Source organism: Cynocephalus volans, chromosome 12 (assembly GCF_027409185.1).
Source record: "Cynocephalus volans isolate mCynVol1 chromosome 12, mCynVol1.pri, whole genome shotgun sequence".
Classification (NCBI taxonomy): Eukaryota; Metazoa; Chordata; class Mammalia; order Dermoptera; family Cynocephalidae; genus Cynocephalus; species Cynocephalus volans.
The window spans coordinates 79,586,271-79,610,752 of NC_084471.1; the positions used below are offsets into that span (position 1 = coordinate 79,586,271).

Below are 24,482 nucleotides of genomic sequence, written 5' to 3' on the forward strand. Positions count from 1 at the left end.
CACCTGGTGAAACTATCTTCTGAGATTAGGAACAGAAGATCTATGCAATTAAACTGAACAAATATTTTTTGAACATCTATCACATGCAGGTGACTATACCAGTTACTGCGGGGAAATTGAAAAATGATTGACACACAGCCCATGGATTAAAGCAGTGTATGCTCCTGCAGAGTGTATGGGAAAACTCCAGAAACAAAACACTAGGCAGAGCATGGATGTTCCCTGGGAGGGTTATAGTATGATACTGAATTTCAAAAAAGAGTAATTTCTCATCTGGGTGGAATTATTCCAGATGTGTTCATGATAAGTATGATATGTGATTCATCTGAAAGGAGAGTAGGAATTATAAAAGGAGGGATATTGTGAACCTAGTGGGTAGAGGCTTCTGTTTAGGCCATGTGGTTCTTTTTGAAGGTTATAATGTATTAGAGTGAGTTAGTGACATTAAAAGGTAGATCATGAGCATATGGTGGAAGGCCTCTAATGATAGACTGGATATTATGTATTGAATCCCATTAGAACTTTGGAATCTTTGAGAGAGTTTGACCCTGATCCAGGGACATTTTGGCTTGATCAGAACTATGGGAAAATATCTGCAGAGTAAATTGGGATCAGTGAGAGACAGAAGTGCAAGGACTAGATGGGAGGTCATTGAATTTATTGGGATAGTAAGGGAAACATGTATTAGGTTGTAGCAAAGGCAATAAAAATAATAACAAAACCATTGCCAGGAATGAAAACTAAACTACACTTTGAAAATGCATAGTGCTTTCCAGTTCACAAAGTGCTTTTTCACATGCTTTGTAATTTGATCATTGCAAACATCCTGATAGGAATTTATAACTTATTATCTAATTTTAATTTTGTTGATAAGTGAATTGAGGTTAAGTTTCTTGCCCAAGCTTACCTAGATGATGGCTCCAGAATGTGGAACTTTCAGATTTCATATTTGTGAGCTTTTCATTTCTCCAAGTCAAATGAAGCTGGATACTAGGGCCACTGTTAAAGAGATGGAATCTATGGCTTTATTGCAGTTAAATGGTTTTATCTGATGACTGAAGTGAAACACAATTCTCAAATTCTGAATGTAGTTGACAAAGAAAAATGTGCTTTGTTGATGGATGTAAGGGAATAAGCAGCTGGTTACTTCTCAGTTTTGGGGGATAAAGGTGGATATGATGGACTTAGGTTTTGAATTGGTGAATTTAAAATTTTACTATTATCTTTTGCTTAATTTCGATGAGAAGACTCCCAAATGTAAATCTCATGGATGGTTGTAACCCATATATTACTGAAATTTGTGATTATCTCATGCCAGAAAAATGAAAACATTTCAAATTATACCAATCTGATTATATTGTGCCTTCTTACTTAGGACGACTCTGCTCACTCCTCCTAACATACAGAGGTGTTTCTAAGGCCTGGCTAGGTTTTACCCTGTTCTCTTTATGTCTTTCAAGACTGCCTTTCTAAAGACTTTACCATTCACTCTGTCACCTTTTCTCTTTCCCACCCCTCCGTGTCTCTTTTTAAAATTATATAGCACCATGGAGATGTGTATAAGGCTATTAGAAATATGAGATTAGGGAACTGGAGAGAAGCTGGAGTTAAAGTAAAGGTATAAGTTGGATAATTTTCCACTTAATAGATCTGTTTGAAACAATAAAAATATACGTGATTGCTCAATGAGAATTTTGGGAGAAACTTCTGCAGAGTTGGCCATAAAGGTCTTACCAGTTAAATTAAACTTCTGGATGTGAGTGATGAAGACTTTCTGATAGTAATGATGGTTGTCCTTTACATGATAGGATGATTATTGGTATGCAATGGTCACGCACTATTTTCTTTGTGATTCTAAAGCGCCAAGATAATTTGAGCTTTTGTGTTATCAACATGTGTTATATAGCTGTGTAATGTTTACCACTCACCTATTAGTGTTCCAAATACATGTAAGACAAGCATAGCAACAACTATGTCCTGGAAAAAACACAGTAGAAATTTATTAAGTTAGAAGCTCATGACAGACATGAATTTGCTAAATACCCTTGTTTTGTAATAATTTTAATATGGCATTGAAACTTTATAGAAGGAGAAAGATACTATTGTGTTTTACTCTTTTTGTTATATACATTCATCTTATAGAACAGCTTGTTAATCCAATTTCATAGTCATTCATTGCAAAAGTTTTAAATTTAATTTGATATTCTAGGGAGTTTTACCTATTTCTTCTGAATTCTCACAAAAATTCCAATGGTTAATATCGTTATTCTTCTTTTCCTTTTATACATATGAAAATTAAGTCTCAGAATGTGGAAATGATTTGTCTATTTTACACAACTTAAGTAGTCATTGGATTTTAACTGCTTTTTCTATTGTCATAACTGTCCTAAGCACTGCTTTTATCTGTCATCATCCTTTCCTTCGCAGTGAAGAAAAATGGAACATGATATTCAGAAGTCCAGAATCTTTCCTTTGAAACACGAGTTCTTGACCTTTCTCAGTGGACACTGACTACAGTAGCCATGATCTGAGAGAATTAAAACATAACAAAAATGTGTCTTAGCCATTTATTATGTTATAGTCACATCATGCTGGCAAAAGAAACTTTTATAGTTGTTCATCTGGGCAATAACTGAGACACATAGAATATTGTTACTACCAGTGAAAATTCAGCTTTGGTAAATATTCAAAGATACTTGTATTTCGGTGCTGTCTTTATTTATTTATTTTTAAATTTTTTTTGACTGGGTGGAAGACAGAGGCCTCTCTGGTATGAGCAAGAACTGAACTCCCTCACTGATATTTTCTGTCCTCTAGTTTGATTTGCTGCTCTCATCCATCAAGCATTTTTACTCTATTTTTGAAATTTAAGCGCCGGAGTTCAACTATGATATTTGTAGGTCTAGCTTGAGTGTGGGCACTGTTTTGGATACTCATTATTTTTAATTTGTGTCAACACATGAAGTTAGTAGGGAAAATAAAGCCCTTAAATACTTTTACTTGAAATAAACAGGTAACTGTATGTTTGAATTAACTAAATAATTGCCGCAATTATTCACATCATTACCAATGGAAGCCATCTACTAAAAATTACAGCATTTTATTATTAAGCCAACATCTCATAAAATATACATTTTTGGCATTTTACTGAATTTAACATCATCAAAGAACATCTGAGGGAATAAGACATTTTCTTGCATTTTTTTTTTATCTATCCCATATGTATATTTAAATAGGTTTAATATAATTATTTGGCATTAAAGTTCAGTTAGAGGAAGTACTCAGTAACTGCTTTCTTTTTTTTTTTTATCTGTTACATACATTTCTTTCATTCTTTTTTTTTTTTAAACTTTATTTTGTCGATATACGTTGTGATTGATTATTGTTTCCCCATCACCAAAACCTCCCTCCCTCCCCCCAGCCCCCAACAATGTCCTTTCTGTTTGCTTGTCGTATCAACTTCAAGTAATTGTGGTTGTTATATCTTCTTCCCCCCCCCCCCGGTTTTGTGTGTGTGTGTGTGTGTGTGTGTGTGTGTGTGTGTGTGTGAATTTATATATTAATTTTTAGCTCCCACCAATAAGTAAGAACATGTGGTATTTATCTTTCTGTGCCTGACTTGTTTCACTTAATATAATTCTCTCGAGGTCCATCCATGCTGTTGCAAATGGCAGTATTTCATTCGTTTTTATAGCTGAGTAGTATTCCATTGTGTAGATGCACCACATTTTCCGTATCCACTCATCTGATGATGGACATTTGAGCTGGTTCCAACTCTTGGCTATTGTAAAGAGTGCTGCGATGAACATTGGGGAACAGGTATACCTTCGACTTGATGATTTCCATTCCTCTGGGTATATTCCCAACAGTGGGATAGCTGGGTCGTATGGTAGATCTATCTGCAATTGTTTGAGGAACCTCCATACCATTTTCCATAGAGGCTGCACCAATTTGCAGTCCCACCAACAATGTATGAGAGTTCCTTTTTCTCCGCAACCTCGCCAGCATTTATCGTTCAGAGTCTTTTGGATTTTAGCCATCCTAACTGGGGTTAGATGGTATCTCAGTGTGGTTTTGATTTGCATTTCCCGGATGCTGAGTGATGTTGAGCATTTTTTCATATGTCTGTTGGCCATTTGTATATCTTCCTTAGAGAGATGCCTACTTAGCTCTTTTGCCCATTTTTTAATTGGGTTGCTTGTTTTTTTCTTGTAAAGTTGTTTGAGTTCCTTATATATTCTGGATATTAATCCTTTGTCAGATGTATATTTTGCAAATATTTTCTCCCACTCTGTTGGTTGTCTTTTAACTCTGTTAATTGTTTCTTTTGCTGTGCAGAAGCTTTTTAGTTTGATATAATCCCATTTGTTTATTTTTCCTTTGGTTGCCCGTGCTTTTGGGGTCGTATTCATGAAGTCTGTGTCCAGTCCTATTTCCTGAAGTGTTTCTCCTATGTTTTCTTTAAGAAGTTTTATTGTTTCAGGGTGTATATTTAAAGCCTTAATCCATTTTGAGTTGATTTTAGTATACGGTGAGAGGTATGGATCTAGTTTCATTCTCCTGCATATGGATATCCAGTTATCCCAGCACCATTTGCTGAAGAGGCAGTCCCTTCCGCAGTGAATAGGCTTGGTGCCTTTGTCAAAGTTCAGATGGCAGTAAGTGTGTGGGTTGATTTCTGGATTCTCTATCCTATTCCATTGGTCAGTGTGTCTGTTTTTATGCCAGTACCGTACTGTTTTGGTTATTATAGCTTTGTAGTATAGCTTAAAGTCAGGTAGTGTTATGCCTCCAGCTTTATTTTTTTTTGCTCAGCATTGCTTTGGCTATGTGTGGTCTTTTATTATTCCATATAAATGTCTAGAGAGTTCTTTCCATTTCTGAGAAAAATGTCTTTGGAATTTTGATGGGGATTGCATTGAATTTGTATATCACTTTGGGTAGTATGGACATTTTCACTATGTTGATTCTTCCAATCCAAGAGCATGGGATATCTTTCCATCTTCCTGTATCCTCTCTAATTTCTCTCAGCAGTGGTTTGTAGTTCTCATTATAGAGGTTTTTCACATTCTTGGTTAACTCAATTCCTAAGTATTTTATTTTTTTGGTGGCTATTGTAAATGGGCAGGCTTTCTTGATTTCTCGTTCTGCATGTTCACTATTGGAGAAAAGAAATGCTACTGATTTTTGTGTGTTGATTTTGTATCCTGCTACTGTGCTGAAATCATTTATCAATTCCAACAGTTTTTTTGTTGAGGTTTTAGGCTGTTCGATATATAGGATCATGTCATCTGCAAACAGGGACAGTTTGACTTCATCTTTTCCAATCTGGATGCCGTTTATTTCCTTCTCTTCTCTGATTGCTCTGGCTAGTACTTCCAACACTATGTTGAATAGGAGTGGTGAGAGTGGGCATCCTTGTCTGGTTCCTGTTCTTAAAGGAAAATCTTTCAGCTTTTCCCCATTCAGGATGATATTGGCAGTGGGTTTGTCATATATGGCTTTAATTATGTTGAGACACTTTCCCTCTATACCTAACTTATAGAGGGTCTTCGTCATGAATGAGTGCTGAACTTTATCAAATGCTTAGTAACTGCTTTCTGACTAATAAATAAGGTCTTACAAGGACTAAAGTTATTTTATGGAATCATAATTTCTTTTATGATTAATATTTATAATATAATGTTCTTTAAGGATGGCAAAATAATCAGGTATTTTGGATTTTCATGTATATTATTTATTTAGTTAAATAGAAATGGCATTATTAATTACCATTGTGTATGTTATGCTAAGTAGTATTGCAGAATGATTCAACCTTTTCCTTCAGAAACCAAATATTATTAATTTCTATATTGATACACACTTGAAATAAAACATTATAAACATGAAAGACTGAGTATTCATAGATTGTGGTACTTGTGTTGCTGGTTTTGCTAGTGTTTTTCTGTGATTATAACTCCAAGATAGAGATGTAAACTTGTTAACTTACAGTTTTTGGACTGACATTTGTGTTGTCATACATGGAAAAAAATAAACAGAAAACAAGAGGAAAAACTTCTGATGTGCCATTTTCCCTATGGTTTATGTTTTTAAAGTGAATTCACAATTGGATTTTTTGTTTAGATCTATAGAAAAGTACTTTATATTTAAGTCTTCGTAAATTCACAATGCCTCTTTGAAGTCATTATTATCTAAATGTTCCTTAGCATTATGTTTCTCAAAGATATAGAATAAGATATTAAATATGTAGAAAGAGTTTTCCATTTCTTTTATATCTACTTTAGAGCACATGCTAATTCTGATTACATTAAAGCACTGTCTAAATGGATGAAGCCGTTAGAATACATGTACAGGGGTACTTCAAAAAGTTTAGGAAAAAATGGAATTAAAAGATAATATGAATTTTTCCATGAACTTTTTGAAGTACCCTTGTATTTTGAGAATTTATAATTTAATATCTAAAAATAATTTTAACAAACATATATTGAAATTAAGGCTGCATTTGTGACCATTTTCTCAAATAATACCTTTCTTCAAAGAACTCAAAACAAATTTTTGGTATTCCCTAGTTAATTATCTCAACTTTTTTTTAAAGTGAATTAGAAAATAAATTTTATGGTTTTGAACACTGAAAATATTTACTAGTAAGCCTAATGAATAACCCAAAGTCAGTGGAACTCAAAGGTACAATCAATAGTCAGACATTATTTATATTGGGTTGCATGGATATTTCTTTCATTTCGATGAGAAAATTCACAGATTTTTATAATGTGTTTTAAGGACAAGTTTCCTACTATGCTTATGATTGAAAAGGAAGAGTTTACACATATAGATACTATCACATCTAAGCAACCTGAACACCAGCTCATTCAGTATTTTTAATTCTTAGGTTTAATGTCTTAGATTTCCGTCTCTGGGGAATTCAGTAATTCTCATATTCTGCTTCATAGTTTGCTGGAGCCTCATTTGGTTTAAAAAATATTATTTATTCAAACTCCTAACAAAAAATATTTTATGAGATGAGCTATACTATTTCCATGTTTTAATACTTTCAGAATATTTATGTTGTTAAAACCATTTTCATGAAAGTAACACCCCTCAAAACCACATAATGAGTCATTTAAGCCTCCCAAGATATCTAAGAAGTTTGTTTCCCCCTAAGTAGTTTAAGAAAGTAATTTTTCATTTTAAGAGGTAAAAAGAGTAATGATGTAAGAATTTAAAGAAAACCTTACAAATCTTGAATGGTAATAACTAGTTATTACTTTTATGTTAATTTAAAAATATGTACATAATTCCCCATTGGTTGAAAATTCTTTCAAATCTGAAAGGTCCAAGCTGCCAAATGAGGTATATGTTAAGGATTACTGTACACTCTCTCAGCTCTAAATATGAAGTTTCACCAAAGTGGGATGATTTTTTAAAAGAATTTATAGCATGTACATTTTTGGCTAACAATGCCATTTTACACACAAAATAAAATTAATATTTGTGAATTACTTGATTTATGTAAGATAAATATTCCAGGCAATTTGGTGGTAATGGGGAGATAACTGCTTTTGGGACTTGAATTGTCTAAATTGTCTCTACGTATTGATTGAAAATAACAACAGCAACAATTCACATAACTTCATGCTGAGTAGCCGTACTATTTGGGGGCTTGTAAGTCTATTCAGTGTAGAACCTTGACACTGATCAAAGCATGCTCTCCAAAATTCATTTTTCCCCATAGGTTTGAAAGAATTTAAATAGCAAATTTACTTTAATCTCCTGCTCTTTGTGACTTACCCTTTGCAGTTGATCCCTGTTGTCCTTTTTGGAGTCCCTGAGTCTGTCAGGAAGATAATGGAGACGGGTGGCCAGAGAGCATGGAAAGTGGTAGCGGGCTGCACAGCAAGGATGGCGAGGGAGCTAGAACACTTATGGTGTGTGCTGGCAACTCTGGCACAACTATGGGAAATGGTGTCCCGACATACAGAGTGGAGAGCAAATGCCAGAGGCCATGCAGGGACTGTTCACCATTGAAAAGACCCCGCCCTTGGGTAGCAGAGAACTGTAGTGTGCAACTTGCCAACTTTTGCTACTTCAGGCTGGGGGTTTTGTGTTGTATAAATGTGTGTGTGCATAAGACTGAAAAATTAGCCTAGTTCTCCTGCTGAACTCTTAATATATGAGAGTGATTAAATCTGTCTACTTCTCTCTTGGAGGCCCAGAAGTACTATTGTGATCTACAGAGGGAGCAAAGAAAATGTAAACCTCTTGAAATTATTTACAATTTCAATAAAGCCAGAGATAAATGATCACTTCTACATTGAATACATTCATATATAGCTTATAATTAATAATTTCTGCTAGGGGCCGGCCCCGTGGCTCACTCGGGAGAGTGTGGCGCTGGGAGTGCAGAGGCCGTGGGTTCGGATCCTGTAAAGGGATGGCCGGTGTGCTCATTGGCTGAGCACAGTGTGGGTGACACCAAGCCAAGGGTTAGAATCCCCTTACCAGTCACACACAAAAAAAAAAAAAAAAAAAAAATTCTGCTAGTAAAAAAATAAACCTGGACTTTGTGAAGAAAAAAATTTACATTTTGTCAGAATGTGCTGATAATCTATTTACTGGAGCAGTTAATTAAGAATCATGCTAGTTTTGTACATTTAGACATAGACCAGCTTATATTCTAGGAATATTTAAAGATCATATTTCTAGACTTTTTTAGGAAACTAGATTCTTCATCAGGATTTGAGGAAGTTACAAGGAAGAAAAGGACTTGATTTTGTTGATATTTTAAAATAACTGCTTTCTTTAAGAGTCAGTGAAGGTTGATGTTATCTTGTAGAAATATTCTTAGATGCTGGAAGTGTGTCAAAGTCAAAGGCTCCTACTAGGAGAAAAGCAAAGGAAATTAGCAAAATCAGGGACAGCTGTTATGTTGTTTTCTGGACCTATGAAGACAACTTTTTGTGATGATCGTGGGAAACCACAAATCAATCCAATGGTGCATTTTACTTCTAATCATGGAATTAATGACTTGGTTCCATGCACCTCTGGAAAAACAGTTCTGCCTTCCTCCCACAAATACAGTTTTAGATAGTAAAAATGTCTGCAACCTATGCATTAATTAGGGTCACCATAACTATACTTCATTTAAAAGGGCCTGCCATTTCTGTAACTGCTCCATTTTTAAACTCTTGCTATTTGCTATTTTCAAAAATCTCTCTATGCTTGCTAGGACTGACAGAGATTAGGCAAGACAGGGAAATCTGGGAAATCAATACACTGAGGTACAGATGGAGGGGACAATTATAACTGAAGCTATTGTTCCCCAAGGTAAGATCCTGCCAATTTTTGTGCAGAAATCTTTTCAACATCCAAATTAGAGAAATGATCTTTCATATGAAATTTGTTTAAAATTCCTCATTTGAGATATTTTTCAATCACACCTGAAGCATATCACACTGCATTACTCCAAAAAACAGATATGTCACGTGAATTAAGCATTCTTGCACAAAAATAGTACAAGCCATGCGTGTGTGTCACTCCAAAATATGATACAGCATGTACCAATTTATAAGCCTATTACATCTTCACAAATTCTTTTGAATAAAGCTTCTTTATCGACTACATATATATAGGTGTCTGGAATTACATTCTTAACAATTAAAATGTATTCTAGTAGTTTCTTTTTAAAGAAATTAAACACCATTCATAGAAAGAATCTAATAAATTCTCTGGATTTATTTTCAAAATACGAAGTAGGCATTGCCTCCGGTTTGTAGATGAAGACACAAGGACCCTGAAGTTGACTAACTCAAGACCATAGGGTGGTAGAGAAAAGGATGAGATGGATTCTGAACGCATTTGCCATTTCTTCACATTATGTGCAAGAAAATAGTTAAATAGTCAGGAAAATAGGCATTATCTAGCATACCCAAGGCAAGGTGACTCAAGAAAATCATCAGAAGTGCCAACAGGAGGCAATATTCCCTGACTCTTTTTTCCTATGCCTTCGGTGTAATGTGTGTACATTTCCATTGGAGAATAATGGTTGTCTGGGTTACTCTCAGAGTTGTTTCAAAGGGATAGAGAGTTAATATGATTGACATTTGTGCCATTCTTTTGGGCTGAATATAACTGATGTGAGGCAAAATTGTTAATATTATAGGTGAGGTATGATCACAGCATTACTGTCATATTAACCTGAGTACGTTTATAACATTCAACAGTGCCCACCGGTGTACTAGGCACTGAGGTCGATGCTGGGAATACTGGGATGAATTTATCATCTTTCTTACATTCAAGTATGATATGGGCTAAGAGGGGAGATATATAAACAGACATGTATAATGCGATATAGGAAGTGTGATATAGAGAGATATTGGGGTTTTTTGGTAACAAAGAGAAGGGGAATGAAGCAGGAGAGCCTTCTTGGAGGAGATAATGACTAGGCTGTAGAGTAAAAGATAAGTGGGGCAGAGGAAGAAGATGCCAAAAGTCGGGGAGGGTGGTCCAGTTTGTACTTAGGGACTGTCCTAAGGATTTCAGGTGTAAATGTGACTATGCAGAATGCCATTTTCCCACTATTAATGGAGCATAGAAATGATTGTAATATACATATTTTATTCAATAATTTAACCAATTTTCTCAAACATAGCTTTCTAGAGCCATATTAATATCTCTAGTAGTAATCAATCTGCTCTAAACATTTCTTTATTCTCTCAGACTTTAAATTACACATATGCATTATAAAAAGTATGAAAAAATGAAGATGTAAATAGTCACAAACCAGATAAATGGCATGGAGTAAACTTTATTTTGTAAATGCAGCCAGAGAGCTTGGAACTTATAACACAGAATAATTATTTTAGTTATAATTAATAGGAAATAGCAAAACTGTATTAAAATCACAAGGAAATTGTTAATTGTGACCAAGTACTTACCATTATCAAACTACTTACCATTATGTTTATCTATATAGTGAGAATTATTTCAGAAATGCAGTTTGGAATATCACGAACAGATAAAAATATGAAAGCAAATTAAATTTTCTTTTAATCTTAGTAGAATCTAGGAATAGTTGATGATAAGGAAAAAGATAATTATGAGAATAAATCAGTGAAAGCCACCTTTAGTATTCTCTTTAAAGTACTTATCTATGATTTAAGATACAGTATTTGAGGTAGACAGGTTACAAAGAATGAAAATTATAAAAATATTCACGTATTCAAAGAGATCTATAACAAAATTGACCTGAGAATCTATCCACTTATCCAGCCAGGTTCTTCAGATTTATTTTTCAGACAAAGTACTTTATATCTAGGCTTGGCTATTTTATTGTTACCTCTGTTTACTGCCTCATGTTTCTGACCTTTGGCAAATTCTCACTTCTTGATCATCCATTTCTCTGGATGTCAACTGGGATACGATATGTTTTCTTTGTCTCATAGAAATGTCTTGGAAGCTGAAATACAATTTGTAACTCACTTAATACACTTTCTCCTCTGCAACACAAAGATAACATTGCATTTACACAACATGCAAATTCAGTGTTTTGTTCAAAGTAATCATCTGAGCAAGATTCAGAATAGGCGGGGGAAAGCATTTTATTCATTGTTTCATTTATTAATGCCTTATCTTATCCTGAAAAGGATCCAAGGCAACTTATAGAGATGCACATTACATGTTTGTAAGCTAACCTGTGTCAGGAAATTGAAGCAAAGAGGTGATAGGGGTGAGAAATCCGAAAAGTCTGCAGAGGAAAGCACATTATGAAGACATATCTTGCGAGAGATGGGCTACAAATTTGGCTCTAAGCTCTCTAATGACTAATGCAGAGGTGAAAAGTCTCTACATTTAATGAGAAAAAGGGTCCTTTCAGAATAGGAAACACAAGTCAGCAGGACAAAAGCACAGATTCCTGGCACTGAGACCAAAGAAGTTGTACCCTCTTGTTCTTTACTCAGTTCTGCAGAGAGCGACAAAATAAACAGTAAAAAAACAAAACCAAATATCAAAGAACTGCTTCTTAGAAAGTTCCACAGTGACATAGACATGGACCAGTCGATGTGCAGTTTGGTAAACCTGACCGGTACAGTGGGGTCCTGATTTGCCCCTCTGTCAGACTGGCTTTATCCAGTTGGATGTGTTACATGTCCTTGAGACTTGATTAACTCATCTACCTGAGACCAGTAAATATCGCTTCTGTCTTCCAAGCTTTTGGTAAGTGTTGAGTGGAAGGAATTTAGTGTTAATTAAGAGCTGAACATTGGATTTAAATAATTAACTAAACAGTTGAGCACAATCAGAAAACTACAAGGGCTTAAATGACTCAGGCATTTTTACGACCTCTATGTTAGGTTTTGACCACTGCTGTGTTCAGTCCTGGCTACACGAGGCTTGCCCACACCTATCAATATCAAAGAGCTGTGTTGGAGGTATTCTCATAGAACCTTTTATCTCAGTGGTTATTACTTAGATAACTGAAACTTGCATAGCAATGGAGGAGGGTGGATTATAAGCAGAATCTCCATAACTTGGAGTCTCAAGGTTGAAGTGAAAGATGACATGGGTATGAACTTGCACTTCCGAAGGTCAAAGACACTTCATTTATCCTGATGAAACCCATGTGACAAATTTCATAAGAACTGTACTAACGCTAAAGTACTGTGTAACACTAAAATACTGCTTTGTAATTTTCCCTGTGTAACTTGAAAGAGTGAGTTCTAAGGGTTTGCGTTCATAACACAAATACAAATACAGTATATCATAGTCTTCAATCTTTTTTTTTTTTTTTTACCATTTTCATGTGTCTAAATCTGCTTCTAAAAGTTAAATCTAGAAGAGGTCAATGTGATACTGGTATAAAGAGGAATGCCCCATATAAAATACTGTGATGTACATACAAGATCTTTTAGATAAGAGAGAAAGGCGAGGCTGTGTATTTAAATGAGGTATATCTCAAATAATTTTTTTAAAAACATTTCTTACTGCATAATCTCTCTACTAAAACTAGTGGCAGCTAGTTTCTTTTTTTTTCTTCCCAACCTCGTCTTTAGAAATCATTATTTTGGCTGTTTAAACACAACTTGTTTGTCGCTTGTTATTGGTCATCAGGTCCATGGAAAATTCATGGATTTTAAGTGATTCGTAGCTGAACATTAAACCAGATGGGGGTTTGGGGGCATATCCATTTTTATGTCAGTGAACAGCTTGCATTTGAAAAACAAATGGGCCAAGCTTAAATTCTATGATACAAGTAGCTGCTGTGACATCCCTTATGTTTTCATACTACTTTAGCTCCTACAATCTGTATCTTCTTCCTCTGAAACACTGCATTTCACCATTGCACCAAATGAGAAATACATTTTGCATTTATTTCTCAGCAGTGTGTGCTCAACTCAGTGTTGGCAATTAAATTAACTCAGAGGAGTAGAATACAAGTCCCCTTTAAACTGCTGAACGCTTAACATGTTTTTTGTAGTTCTATAAGTCAATCTCAGTAATCACATTGGTAAGGTTTTATAGTGAGACCTAATGAATGTATACTCAGTCTTTACCCCTGTAACTTAAACTGAGAAGGTATCTGAGGAAGCAGTGATGATTGCTCTAAGGTGAAGAAATTCAGAATTACCATGTGGGTATTAGCAAATTACTTATTAACTATTATTATTGAGAAAAAGGTTTGGTAACTATTATCCATGCTAACACGCTAACATGGATAATGGATACTTTCAAAAATAGTATCGTGGGACAACTTGGACATTGGAAAGTTTGATGATTTTTGTATATTATATTTTTAATTATTGACATGGATAATACATTTCTCAGTTTCTACAATTTTCATACTAATAAATAACTAATCATTTGGATAACATAGATTATGTAATGTTTCTAGATGTGAGTTATTAAAGCTAATAGACCTGTGTGAAATATTAATGTTTTCAGGATAAATTATATATTTGAATATTAATAAAACAATTATCGAATATACATAATTTTAGGTTAAAGAACAATGAAATTATGTATCAGCATAATTATCTTATTAAAATATCAAGTTATGTTTATAATAATATCAAGCATTTTGTCAATAATTAAACTATACTTTTCTAAAACTCACTAAAGTATAATTGACAAATGATGAAAACTGACACTACATACTTTTTATCCCCTAATTTTAGTCATGATTTCATTGGAGAATTTACAACAAGCTACAGGGAACTTTCTAGAGGGCAATCACAATTCAACGTATATGAGGTAAGAGGCATTTTATTTTACCACTGTTTTCCTCTGGAATAAGTAAATTTATGCTTTAAAAGTATGGATTTTGCAAAGGACAATTGCCAAAGGTTACCTAAGTACCAACGTATATAAGAATCTTTAAATTTATTGACCATACTTGTTTTTATATTAAATGATATTAATTATTTTTAAGTGCATGGTCTTTTAAACCTGTTGAGAGATTTTTAACTCTTGCCTATAAAACTTTTTCTCATTTTAAAAAAGTTTAATATGGATACAACTTGATTTTTCCTTAAGCTTCAGCTTTTATGTTTTGCCTTCCTACTAACCTCCTCCCCAACCCCTTCCTAATGAAAAAAAAAAAAAGGAAAATATGCATTTTATTTTATTTTATTTTTTTATTTTTATTTTTATTTTTTTTGTCTTTTTCATGACTGGCACTCAGCCAGTGAGTGCACCAGCCATTCCTATATAGGATCCGAACCTGCGGTGGGAGCATCGCTGCGCTCCCAGCGCCGCACTCTCCCAAGTGCGCCACAGGCTCGGCCCAGGAAATATGCATTTTAGTTGTGTCAACATGGTGCTATAAAATGAGCTGTGGTCTACATTGTATGACTGAGCATCTTCAGTGTTGCTTAGGTGGGGACTGAAGGAAATGACAAGGCAATATGTGATCATTAAAGAAATCCAAATTATTAAAAATAACCACACTGCTGTTATTTTTGCCTTAAACCATCTTGCCTGTTAATCAATAGACATATGTTCAGCATATGGTATGTTTTAGCACTGTTAATTCTTGAGCTATGTTATCTATACATTCTCTATAATTTTTAAATTTAATATATGTGTATAGCAAAAGAATATTTCAGCATTTAATGAATAATGGTAACTCTTCTCTGCCAGGTTGACACTAAAATTGTCCTCTCTTAAGTTAAGAGTGCAGGAATCTCCTACCACCTTCTTAGTGGGCTAAAGGAGTTGTATTCCATTCATTCGCTCATTCATTCATTTATAATAAAATATTTATTAAGTAGATCTATATTCTGTGCTCTTTGTCAGGCCCTGGGGATACAGAGATGAATAAAAATTTCAGTGTCTAATGGAAGAGCCAAACATACAAAATATATTTAGTGTAGCTTGATATGTTCCGTATATAGTGGCACACTCAGCAAACTATGAAATTATTACAGAGGGGCCAAACTCAGCCCAAGAAAGCTTCTCAGTCAGAGATGAAGTAATAGATCAGTCTCTACTATCTGGGTCTTTCAAAAAAACAGTAATAAGGCTGTGAACAGGCAACAAAAGTAATATAAGACAGTTGTAATTATGTAGATGTCTGTTTTCCCTGCCTAAGCTCAAGGCTGAGGAAAAACTACACATGCATACGAGTTCTCCTTGTACTTAGGGGTCATCTACTGCTAGTCTCTACATAGCCCTCCAGATATCAACCACTTTGAGTTTCCTTAGCTTTTATAATATTTTCTGATCTTTGGTTTCAGTCAATCCCTACTGTCTCTTGTCCCACAAAGCTTGCTTAGTAAGAAGACGGGTGCCATATCTGATGAAATGACAAAGAAGCTTAATAGTTATTATTCCTTATCAAACACCCTGCAAGAGTATTTGTACCATAACTTCAAATATAAATTTTTTTTATTATACATATTATCAATAGAGGAAATCAGTCTAAAAATCTGAGAGACCATTATGTATGATGTACAAGTGGTTTTAGGATTTCAGTAAAAGGCCCTTGGTCGAACACATTGAAAACTTTATTTTCTGCACTTATGCAAGGAATTCAGTTTTGTCAAGGCAGCCAAGGAAATTTTCAGTTATTATTTCTTTAAATCTTCTTTCTGTCCCTTTCTCTGTCTTCTCTCTTTTGGGTGCTGCTATTATGCATATGTTACATATGTTGTTATGCTTCATGGTATCCCACAGGTCTCTTAGGCTCTGTTTATTTTACTTCTTTCCTTTTTCTTTTTTTTTGTCCCTCAACCTGGAAAATCTCAATTGACTAATCTTCAAGATTACTGATTGTTTTTTCTGCCAGCTCAAAAGTTGTGTTGAACCCCTCTAAATGAATTTTTCATTTCAGTTATGCTTTTCAGATTGAGAATTTGTTTTCAGGCCTTTGTTATAATTTTGATCTGTTTGTTGATATTTTCTATTTGGTGAGACATTATTTCATACTGCAATTCTTTAGGCATGTTTTCCTCTAGTTCTTTGAACATATCTGTAATAGCCGATCTAAAGATTGTGTCTAATAAATCCTCTACCTGCAAGTTCCCAGGGACAGTTTCTATTGACTGCTTTTCCCATTGCATGGGCCGTAATTTCCTGATTCTTTTTTGTGTGTTTTTGTTGTTGTTGTTGAATGCTATAAATTATAAATTATATGATGTAGCAACCCTACCCAGGGTTTGTGTTTCCTGCTGTTTGTTTAGTGACTTTTATCTACTAATTCTATAAAACCTGTTTTGTTGTTGTGTCGGCCACTGAAGGCTTTGCTTGTTTAGCTTAGTGAACAGCAGATGATTTATCAGAGATTTGTGTACCTTGGTACACTCCTTCTATGCCCCAATACTGTAAAACTCTGCCTTAGCTTTCACTTGCTGTTTGAGCAGAGACTTTAGGTGAGCCAGTGATGAGGGATGAAGTCTTCCTCACATCTTTCCTGGGCATGCACACAGCCCTTCATAAGTGCATGGTCTTCTAGATTTCCAGCAATACACCAGAGCTTTTTAAAGCCCTCTATAGAGATCTCATTCCTCAGATCGTCCTTTTCAGTTTTTTGGGTTAGCCTCTTACTCACCCCAACTTGTGTTATCCTCCAGCAGATATGCTGTTAAACAATTGCCACTGATTGTTTTTAACAAGAGCTCTGGAGATATGGCTTTTCCCACTGAGTAACCTCTGAGTCAAGTTCAAAGAAAAGCCCAAGCCTCGAGAATGGGACTTTTCCAGGGAGTTTCCAAACAAGTCAATTAATGACAATTCTCTGGGAAAGGATACTTGTGAATGAACTCCATACCCATTTTGTCCTCTTCAGTGGCTTTTAGACCACTGGTTTCCTCAATTACTGTGGTTGCAAAGCTGTTGGTATTCAATACTACTACAGGTGTGGGAATATTGGATTGGATAAGGAAAGTTAAAATACCACTGTGAGATTCACCCTTTTTTTTTTTTTTTTTTGAATGAATGATCCTTGAGATTGTTGCAGGTCATTGATAAATTTTCAGATTCAAGAGAAAATTTGATTTTGACAGCTTTTGGTAGTGTTCTCATTGCCTTTATGGAGAACCAAATTTTCAGAGATCTTTACTCCATCATTCTAAATCTATTATTTAGCTTTATAAATGATATTATATTCATATATTATATAATTTCATTATTATTATTATATCAGATGCTTTACTGGTGGTTAAAACTGTCCTATGTGCTTAAATAACAAATCTTTATGCAATTTAATCATAAAATCAAATAGTCTGAGATAATTCCTCTGTGGCAATAGTAAATTATGATGTGCTGGAAGCCAAAAAGATTAATATGAACTGTAAGGTACTTATGAAATTTTACTGAAAATTCACTCCTAAAATTGAGGAAAAACCTTCTCTTCTAAACAAAAGCCGTAATGCTAGATGGGTGATTTTATATAGCAAATGCAGAGATACAAATTTTTAAGGTAAATATACCACTGAACTTCTTATTCTTTAACTTTTGATTGAATTCATTTTATTCCCCAATATCCTATATATTGTTCAGTACTATGTTACTCAAATAATTTTGAGAAATTGAGGGATTCCTCAAGCCTCAAAATCAAATCTCACCTTTCTTCCCCAACCTTCTCCATATTTAATGGAATAACCATTTCACCATTTACTTAATCTAAAAAATGTGTCATCTTGCTGATAATGCCCTACATCTTGACTATTACATGTTCTCCTATAGAATGTGCTGAGCCAGAGTTTTCTGAAATAAGTGATTAAATTAATACACGGAATGAGTGAATAGATGAGTCAATTCCTGTTTTTGTTTTCTACCTGCACCTGCTGAATTCAGTTTATTCTATTTTCTGAGTTTTTCTTCTTAGCCATTTTCAATCCTGCTGCCTTATTTAATGCTTTATTACTTCTTGCACTGATGATTTAAAATAGGACCCTATTTGTTGCTTCTTATTTTTCTCCCTGCCACTCTATCCTGTAGAACAATTATACTGTTCTGCCATTTAAATATCAACTGAATAACACCCAAACTCCCTAGCCTTAAATGAGGGATCTCTTGAGCAAGCCTTCAGCTTACTTTTTTCAGATTTACTTTTTATCCCTTTGTGTGTTCTCTCTGCTCCAGCCAACCTGGGTCGATTACTTTTTTCTCTTTCTAGAATGCTGTATTTATTGATTTCTTTTTATTGGAGCCCTAGTTTAAATTAATAAATTCTAGTTCAAATAATACTTATTCCTAAATTATTTGATCTTTCTTTCCCTATCAAATGCTTTCTCCGTATTTTGGATTGAGCTGCAGGATTCTCTCTTAAGGGACTTACATATTTTATTTATCCTGTTAGATCGACAGGCTTTACTCATCATTATATTCCCTTTATCTGCCAGTGTCTTTTGTAATACAGAAGTGCAATAATACTTTCTCATGGAACAAGTAGTCAAAAATTCAATCTTACATTCACAAACCAGACTTTTACCAATTATTATGTACCATGGGTATCTGGTAGAAATTTGTATCATTATAAAGTGGTAGTTAGGTCAATAGATCCCTTAAATATTCACACACGGTATGATTTGCTATGTTAACATATTTTATCTAATAAAAAGTTTTGTCACTCTAATATACTTTAGTGACCTCTAATTTCTCTACAAAGCAACCATTATTATTTAGGATTTTGGATATTAAAGGTCTCTGTTATATTAAGAAGATGCAGATGGCTAAGGGTAATCAAGACATGAAGTGATTGAGAAGAACATTACTGACCAAATTTTTAAAAATATTTTAAAATTTATTAATTTATTTCTTAATTGAAACACAATTGGTTATGCTTATTTATGCGGTACAGAGTTAACTATCAGTATTTGTGTAAGTACGTGGTAATCAAATCAATATTATTAGCATGTTCATCATTATAAATTACAATTATTCTTTGTGTCCCTAACCCCTTTTTCCTTCCACCTTTTCCACCTCTGGTAACTATAGGTTTGTTCTCTCCTTCAGAAAGTTCAACGTTTTATTGTGGTCTTTCTTTCTTTCTTAGCTCCCATTTATGAGTGAAGACATGTGGCATTTATCTTTCTGTGCCTGGCTTATTTCACTTAACATAATTTTCTCAAAGCTCACCCATGTTGCTGCAAATGGTGGAATTTCATTCTTTTTTATGGCTGAGTAGCATTCCATTGTGTATATATACCACATTTTCCTTATCTAGTTGTCCATTGATGGACATTTAGGTTGGTTCCATATTTTGGCTATTGTAAATAGAGCTGTGATGAATATGGGTGTGCAGGTATCCTGCTGACATGATGATTTTCATTCCTTTGGGTTTATAAGCAGAAGTGGGATTGCTGGATCATATGATAGATCTATCTGTAGCTGTTTGAGAAACCTCCATACTGTTTCCCATGATGGCTGTACTAATTTACGGTCCCACCAACAGTATAAAAGAGTTCCTTCCCTTTACATCCTTGCCAGCATTTGTTATTCTCAATCTTTTTGACAATAGCCACTCTAGCTAGATGAGATAATATCTCAATGTGGTTTTGATTTGCATTTCCCTGATGATTAGTGATGCTGAGAATTTTGTCATGTACCTGTTAGCCATTTGTATGTCCTCCTTTGAAAATGTCTGTTCAGCTCATTTACCCATTTTTTAATTAGATTATTTGTTTTTTTACTTGAAGTTGTTTGAGTTCCCTGTATATTCGGATATTGATCCCTTTTTGGATGTATAATTTGTAAATATTTTCTCTCATCCTGTAGGTTGCCTTTTCACTCTGTTGATTGTTTCTTTTGCTGTGCAGAAGCTTTTTAGTTTGATACAATACCATTTATTTATTTTTCCTTTTGTTGCTTATGCTTTGGGGATCTTATTCATAAAGTCTTTGCCCAGTCCTACATCCTGAAGTGTTTATCCTATGTTTTCTTCTAGGGATTTTATAGTTTCATGTCTTATACTTAAACTTTTGAATTGATTTTGGTATATGGTGAGAGGTATAGGTCTAGTTTCATTCTTCTATACATGGATATCCAGTTTTCCCAGCACCATCTACTGAAGAGGCTGTCCTTTCCTCAGTGTCTGTTCTTGGGTTAAATGACTGTCTAGGAGTCATACTGAAGTTATTTGTAAATTAATATATGCATAACAGGTGAAGGCACATTTTTAAAAAAATTCAATATAAAACCTAACACATTTTAATCATTTTATCTGCTTTTTAAGGTGGTGAATCCCAAAAAGAAAGGAAAGAAGAAAAAATATACTAATTCTGGAACAGTAAGTCAAATTTTATGTTATTCACTAAGGATTCAAATTCATGAACAAAAGGACTGAGTTATGTTATGTTTAACTTGAGATTTTTATACGAAGGAATATAATAGAAAAATTAACATTCTATGGGAGTGACTGTAATGGAGAATACCTAATAGGAGGTAGTGACTTGGCTTCCTACAGATTATCCTAGGGGTTTTAAAGCCTCAGGTGGAAGCCGAAGTTCTGTTATGAACTCTTTATTCAATGGAATCAGAGTACAGAGAATCAGGCAGACATGAAAAAGTTTAAGTGGTAATAAGAAATATTACACTTTTTATTGGCTACACTTGTCTATTAAGACTTATTTTTTGTGATGTGAAAGTGCTCTTTTATAGTGCATTAAAATTGACAACTCTGTGGGAATGCCATACTAAGTCAATATAGGAGTGTACAAAGATGAAAGTATATGAAAATTGTGAAAAATCAGTATCATCCTATTTTGAGAAAAAATGTAGGGAAGATTTTTTCATAAGATTAACTTTTCTTGAAAGAGGAAAAACCTAAGTTTTCTCCAAGTTTCTTTTTAAAGATTTCCGTAAAGCAAGATACTTAAATGATTAGATGGCCTTATTACAGAACTGTGACAAAAATGCACATTTCCTCTTCTACGGCTTAGCTCACTGATTTTGGTTTTTAGTTTTATCCATTTTTCATCTCCCTTTCATCTTTTCTTTTATCTAAAATGGGAAGTAACACAGTGTCCTTGGAGATAATTTTCACGCTGTTCTTCAAAGGAAGTAAAATCGTCATAGAAAGGAGTTAGTTAATTTTTTTTGAATCCCTTTCCTTTCAATAAGTTTAAATGTAAGAACAATCAGTCCTAGCAGATTTTAATATAGAATAATGTCTTTAATGATTTTTAGAATGCTAGGAAATATGATTTTCTCTTTAACAGAATAAAGTTTACTTGGGGCTGTAGTTAGTACTAGCAGTGATTCTTTTTTTTTTTTTCCCCCTCCCATAGGTAACTTTACTGTCTTTCTTGGTAGAAACAGAAGTCTCATTCCTTGACTATATTAAGGGAGGGTAAGTCATTTTCTAAAGTTGTTTCATTGCTTAAGCATTTCTTTTAATATGTATAGCAAGTGCTACTACGAGGTAGTAAGCAATTGAAATGATCACTTTATTATATTTTGATGGCAAGCCTATTGCACTTTTGTTTCAGACCTAAAGAGGAAAGTTTTATATGCCAAGAGCTACTACTTTGAGGGCAAATTGTAATTTTTTTTAACAAAGAGAAAAAAATGTTTTTTAAAAAAAATTAACAGTTGTAAATAAAGCCATCATGTGCACTCTTATAGAATGCTTTCTTTTGCTTACCACAGGACTTTTTACATGCATTTTTATTATTCTTAAAATAGGAGAAAAGCTTGAGGGCTTGATTTAAATTATGCTAAGTCCAAAATATTAAAGGAATGTACCTCTCAAAATCATAATGCAGAAATGGATGGTGAATTGTCATTTAGTTGTTCCCATGGCTTCCAGGCAAAAATACATTTCAGAAAAAAATGGTAGTTGTAACTGTTGTTGAAATTTTCCAAAGTCTAGACAGATCCTGTGTTGATAATGTATTATGCAATCTTATATCCTAGTAAATAGAGAGATCTTTCCAATTGTTTTTCTATTTGCAACCCAGTTCCCTTTTCTAACCTAATCAAGCACCCCCAGAGATTGAAAGCAAGCATTCATTGTATTGCAATATAAAATGTCCACATATTCTAATTTATTTGCCTTTACCTTGTATTTACAATATACAAAAATGGTGAGAGGCAAATTTGAATGTGTTTAGTAATTTCATGATGAATTATAACAATCAGCGATATCACTTGTGTAAACCTCTTCCTAATTGTGATTCAGCCAATCAGCCTTTTTTGTTTTTCAATACTGATTCATTGATAGAATGTCCTCACTGAAGAAAGAGATGAGGGAATGAGGAGGACAAAGTAACAAATATAGTTTCACATAAACAAACAAGCAAACAAAGAACAACAGGAAATGTGCCCCTTGTGCTCTTAGAAAAGGAAACAAAGCAATCAAAAAACAATACCATCCTAAATGGGGAACCTTCGCTATGTAAGGGCATCCTGAAACCTACCCTCTAACTTAGACTCAGAATCAAGTTAAAGGAAAAAGGACTGAGCAGAAAAAATATTTGCCAGCTCTCCTAGCATTCCAATGTCTGCTTATTTTTATCTTTAGAAGATGGAAAAATAGAAAGTTGAATTTGTCATAAAAAATGGATTTTATTCCTGTAAAAATAAACTCCTTAATAATTGCAGACAATAGTTGATAAAGAAAGAAGTTAAGACAACGGGCATCCTTTAGTACCATCGTTATGAAGTTAAAAAAATGCTTGATACATCCGGCTATATTTTGCAGGTTGAAATACTAATGTGAAGTTATAAAACATTATAAATTCCTTTCAGTATTTTTTTTTTTTTGCTTTGTGAGCATGTGAAGTGTGTGTATGTGTATAAGGAATACCCAAAATGTTTTGTCAGCAGTGCAAATCTGGTAATACCTGGATGTGAGTTTCTCAGTTAAAAGCATCTTCAGAATCTGTTGCTCATAAATCTGTTGCTTTATTGGTTTTTCACCTTCTCGTTCTGAAAATCTTCAGGGCTAATCAGAGCAAATGGGTATCTACATTACCTGGAACAATGAAGATCTTGATGTCACACTGTCATGTTTTTCTGTTGCTTACCACCCCTAGGATTCTTTTTCTTGGCTTACACACTTCCTATTTATAGCATTGCTTTTCCTGGAAGGAATGCTGATGACCTTTTGCTGCCAGAAGTAGGTGAATAAATGAAGCCCAATCTTTGAGATACACTGTGTTACAATCCTGACTTCCTGAGACTTTTATAAGAACCCATTTTTGATTTGCAAATGGGGCCTGCAGAAATAGAGTTTGAATTTCACTATGTAATTAATCTAACGGGGCTTAATTTCTGCAGGACCATATTATTTTCAAAAGACATGAATAAATATTATTTACATGTGTTCTGTTTATATAAATATATATTAATAAATGTATATAATATACTTAAAATATATTACAACTAACATTTACCTGTTATTCATCACTATTTGTAATACAAGTATATTTCAAAAATTCATGGAAAAATTATATTACCTTTTAGTTCTATTTTTTCACAAATTCTTTGAAGCCCTCATATCTATAAGTAAAATACAGAGCTATTAATATATTGTCCCTTTTGATAGTGGAGTCCAAAATCTAAATCAATAAGCAATAATAATTATTGTATTATGTGTCCGTGTGTGAATTTATCTATCTTTGCTCTATAGTACTGTGATAAGCGATTGGGCAGAAAATTTAAATTCTGATCTTTATTAAAGATATAGTGAGGAGATCTAGTTCTGTCATGACATCCTCATACTATGTAGTGACAGGCACATCATTTTATATGTCTGAACTTCAGTTTCCTGTAGTTCACATGAATCTGATATTCCAAAGTTCACTTGTAAAATAATATTCAACTACATCTTCCAATTCTTCCATGGCCTTAATGATATTTACATTTTTTCACTCTGAAATTATTGTTTATATTCTTACAGAAGGCCTATTCTAGCCTATTAACTTACTGTAGAGTGTAATTGGCATATAATAATAGCTAACCTTTGCTGACACCTTATCATACGCCAGGCCCTGAGTAAGTGCCTCATGGAAATGAACTCTCCCCGTGTCTCCATTGGCCCC

The 24,482-nt window shown here is 34.0% G+C and overlaps 1 protein-coding gene across 1 annotated transcript in view; it reads left to right on the forward strand.

The window, feature by feature from the left end:
• The window catches only part of CPNE8 (copine 8), a 207,026-nt gene that overhangs the window by 131,197 nt on the left and 51,347 nt on the right, over positions 1-24,482 (forward strand). Inside the window, exons 11-13 of the mRNA XM_063074742.1 lie at positions 14,172-14,247; positions 20,672-20,725; positions 21,726-21,787. Of these exons, the coding sequence (XP_062930812.1) occupies positions 14,172-14,247; positions 20,672-20,725; positions 21,726-21,787 (192 nt within the window). The remainder of the gene's footprint in view (positions 1-14,171; positions 14,248-20,671; positions 20,726-21,725; positions 21,788-24,482) is intronic.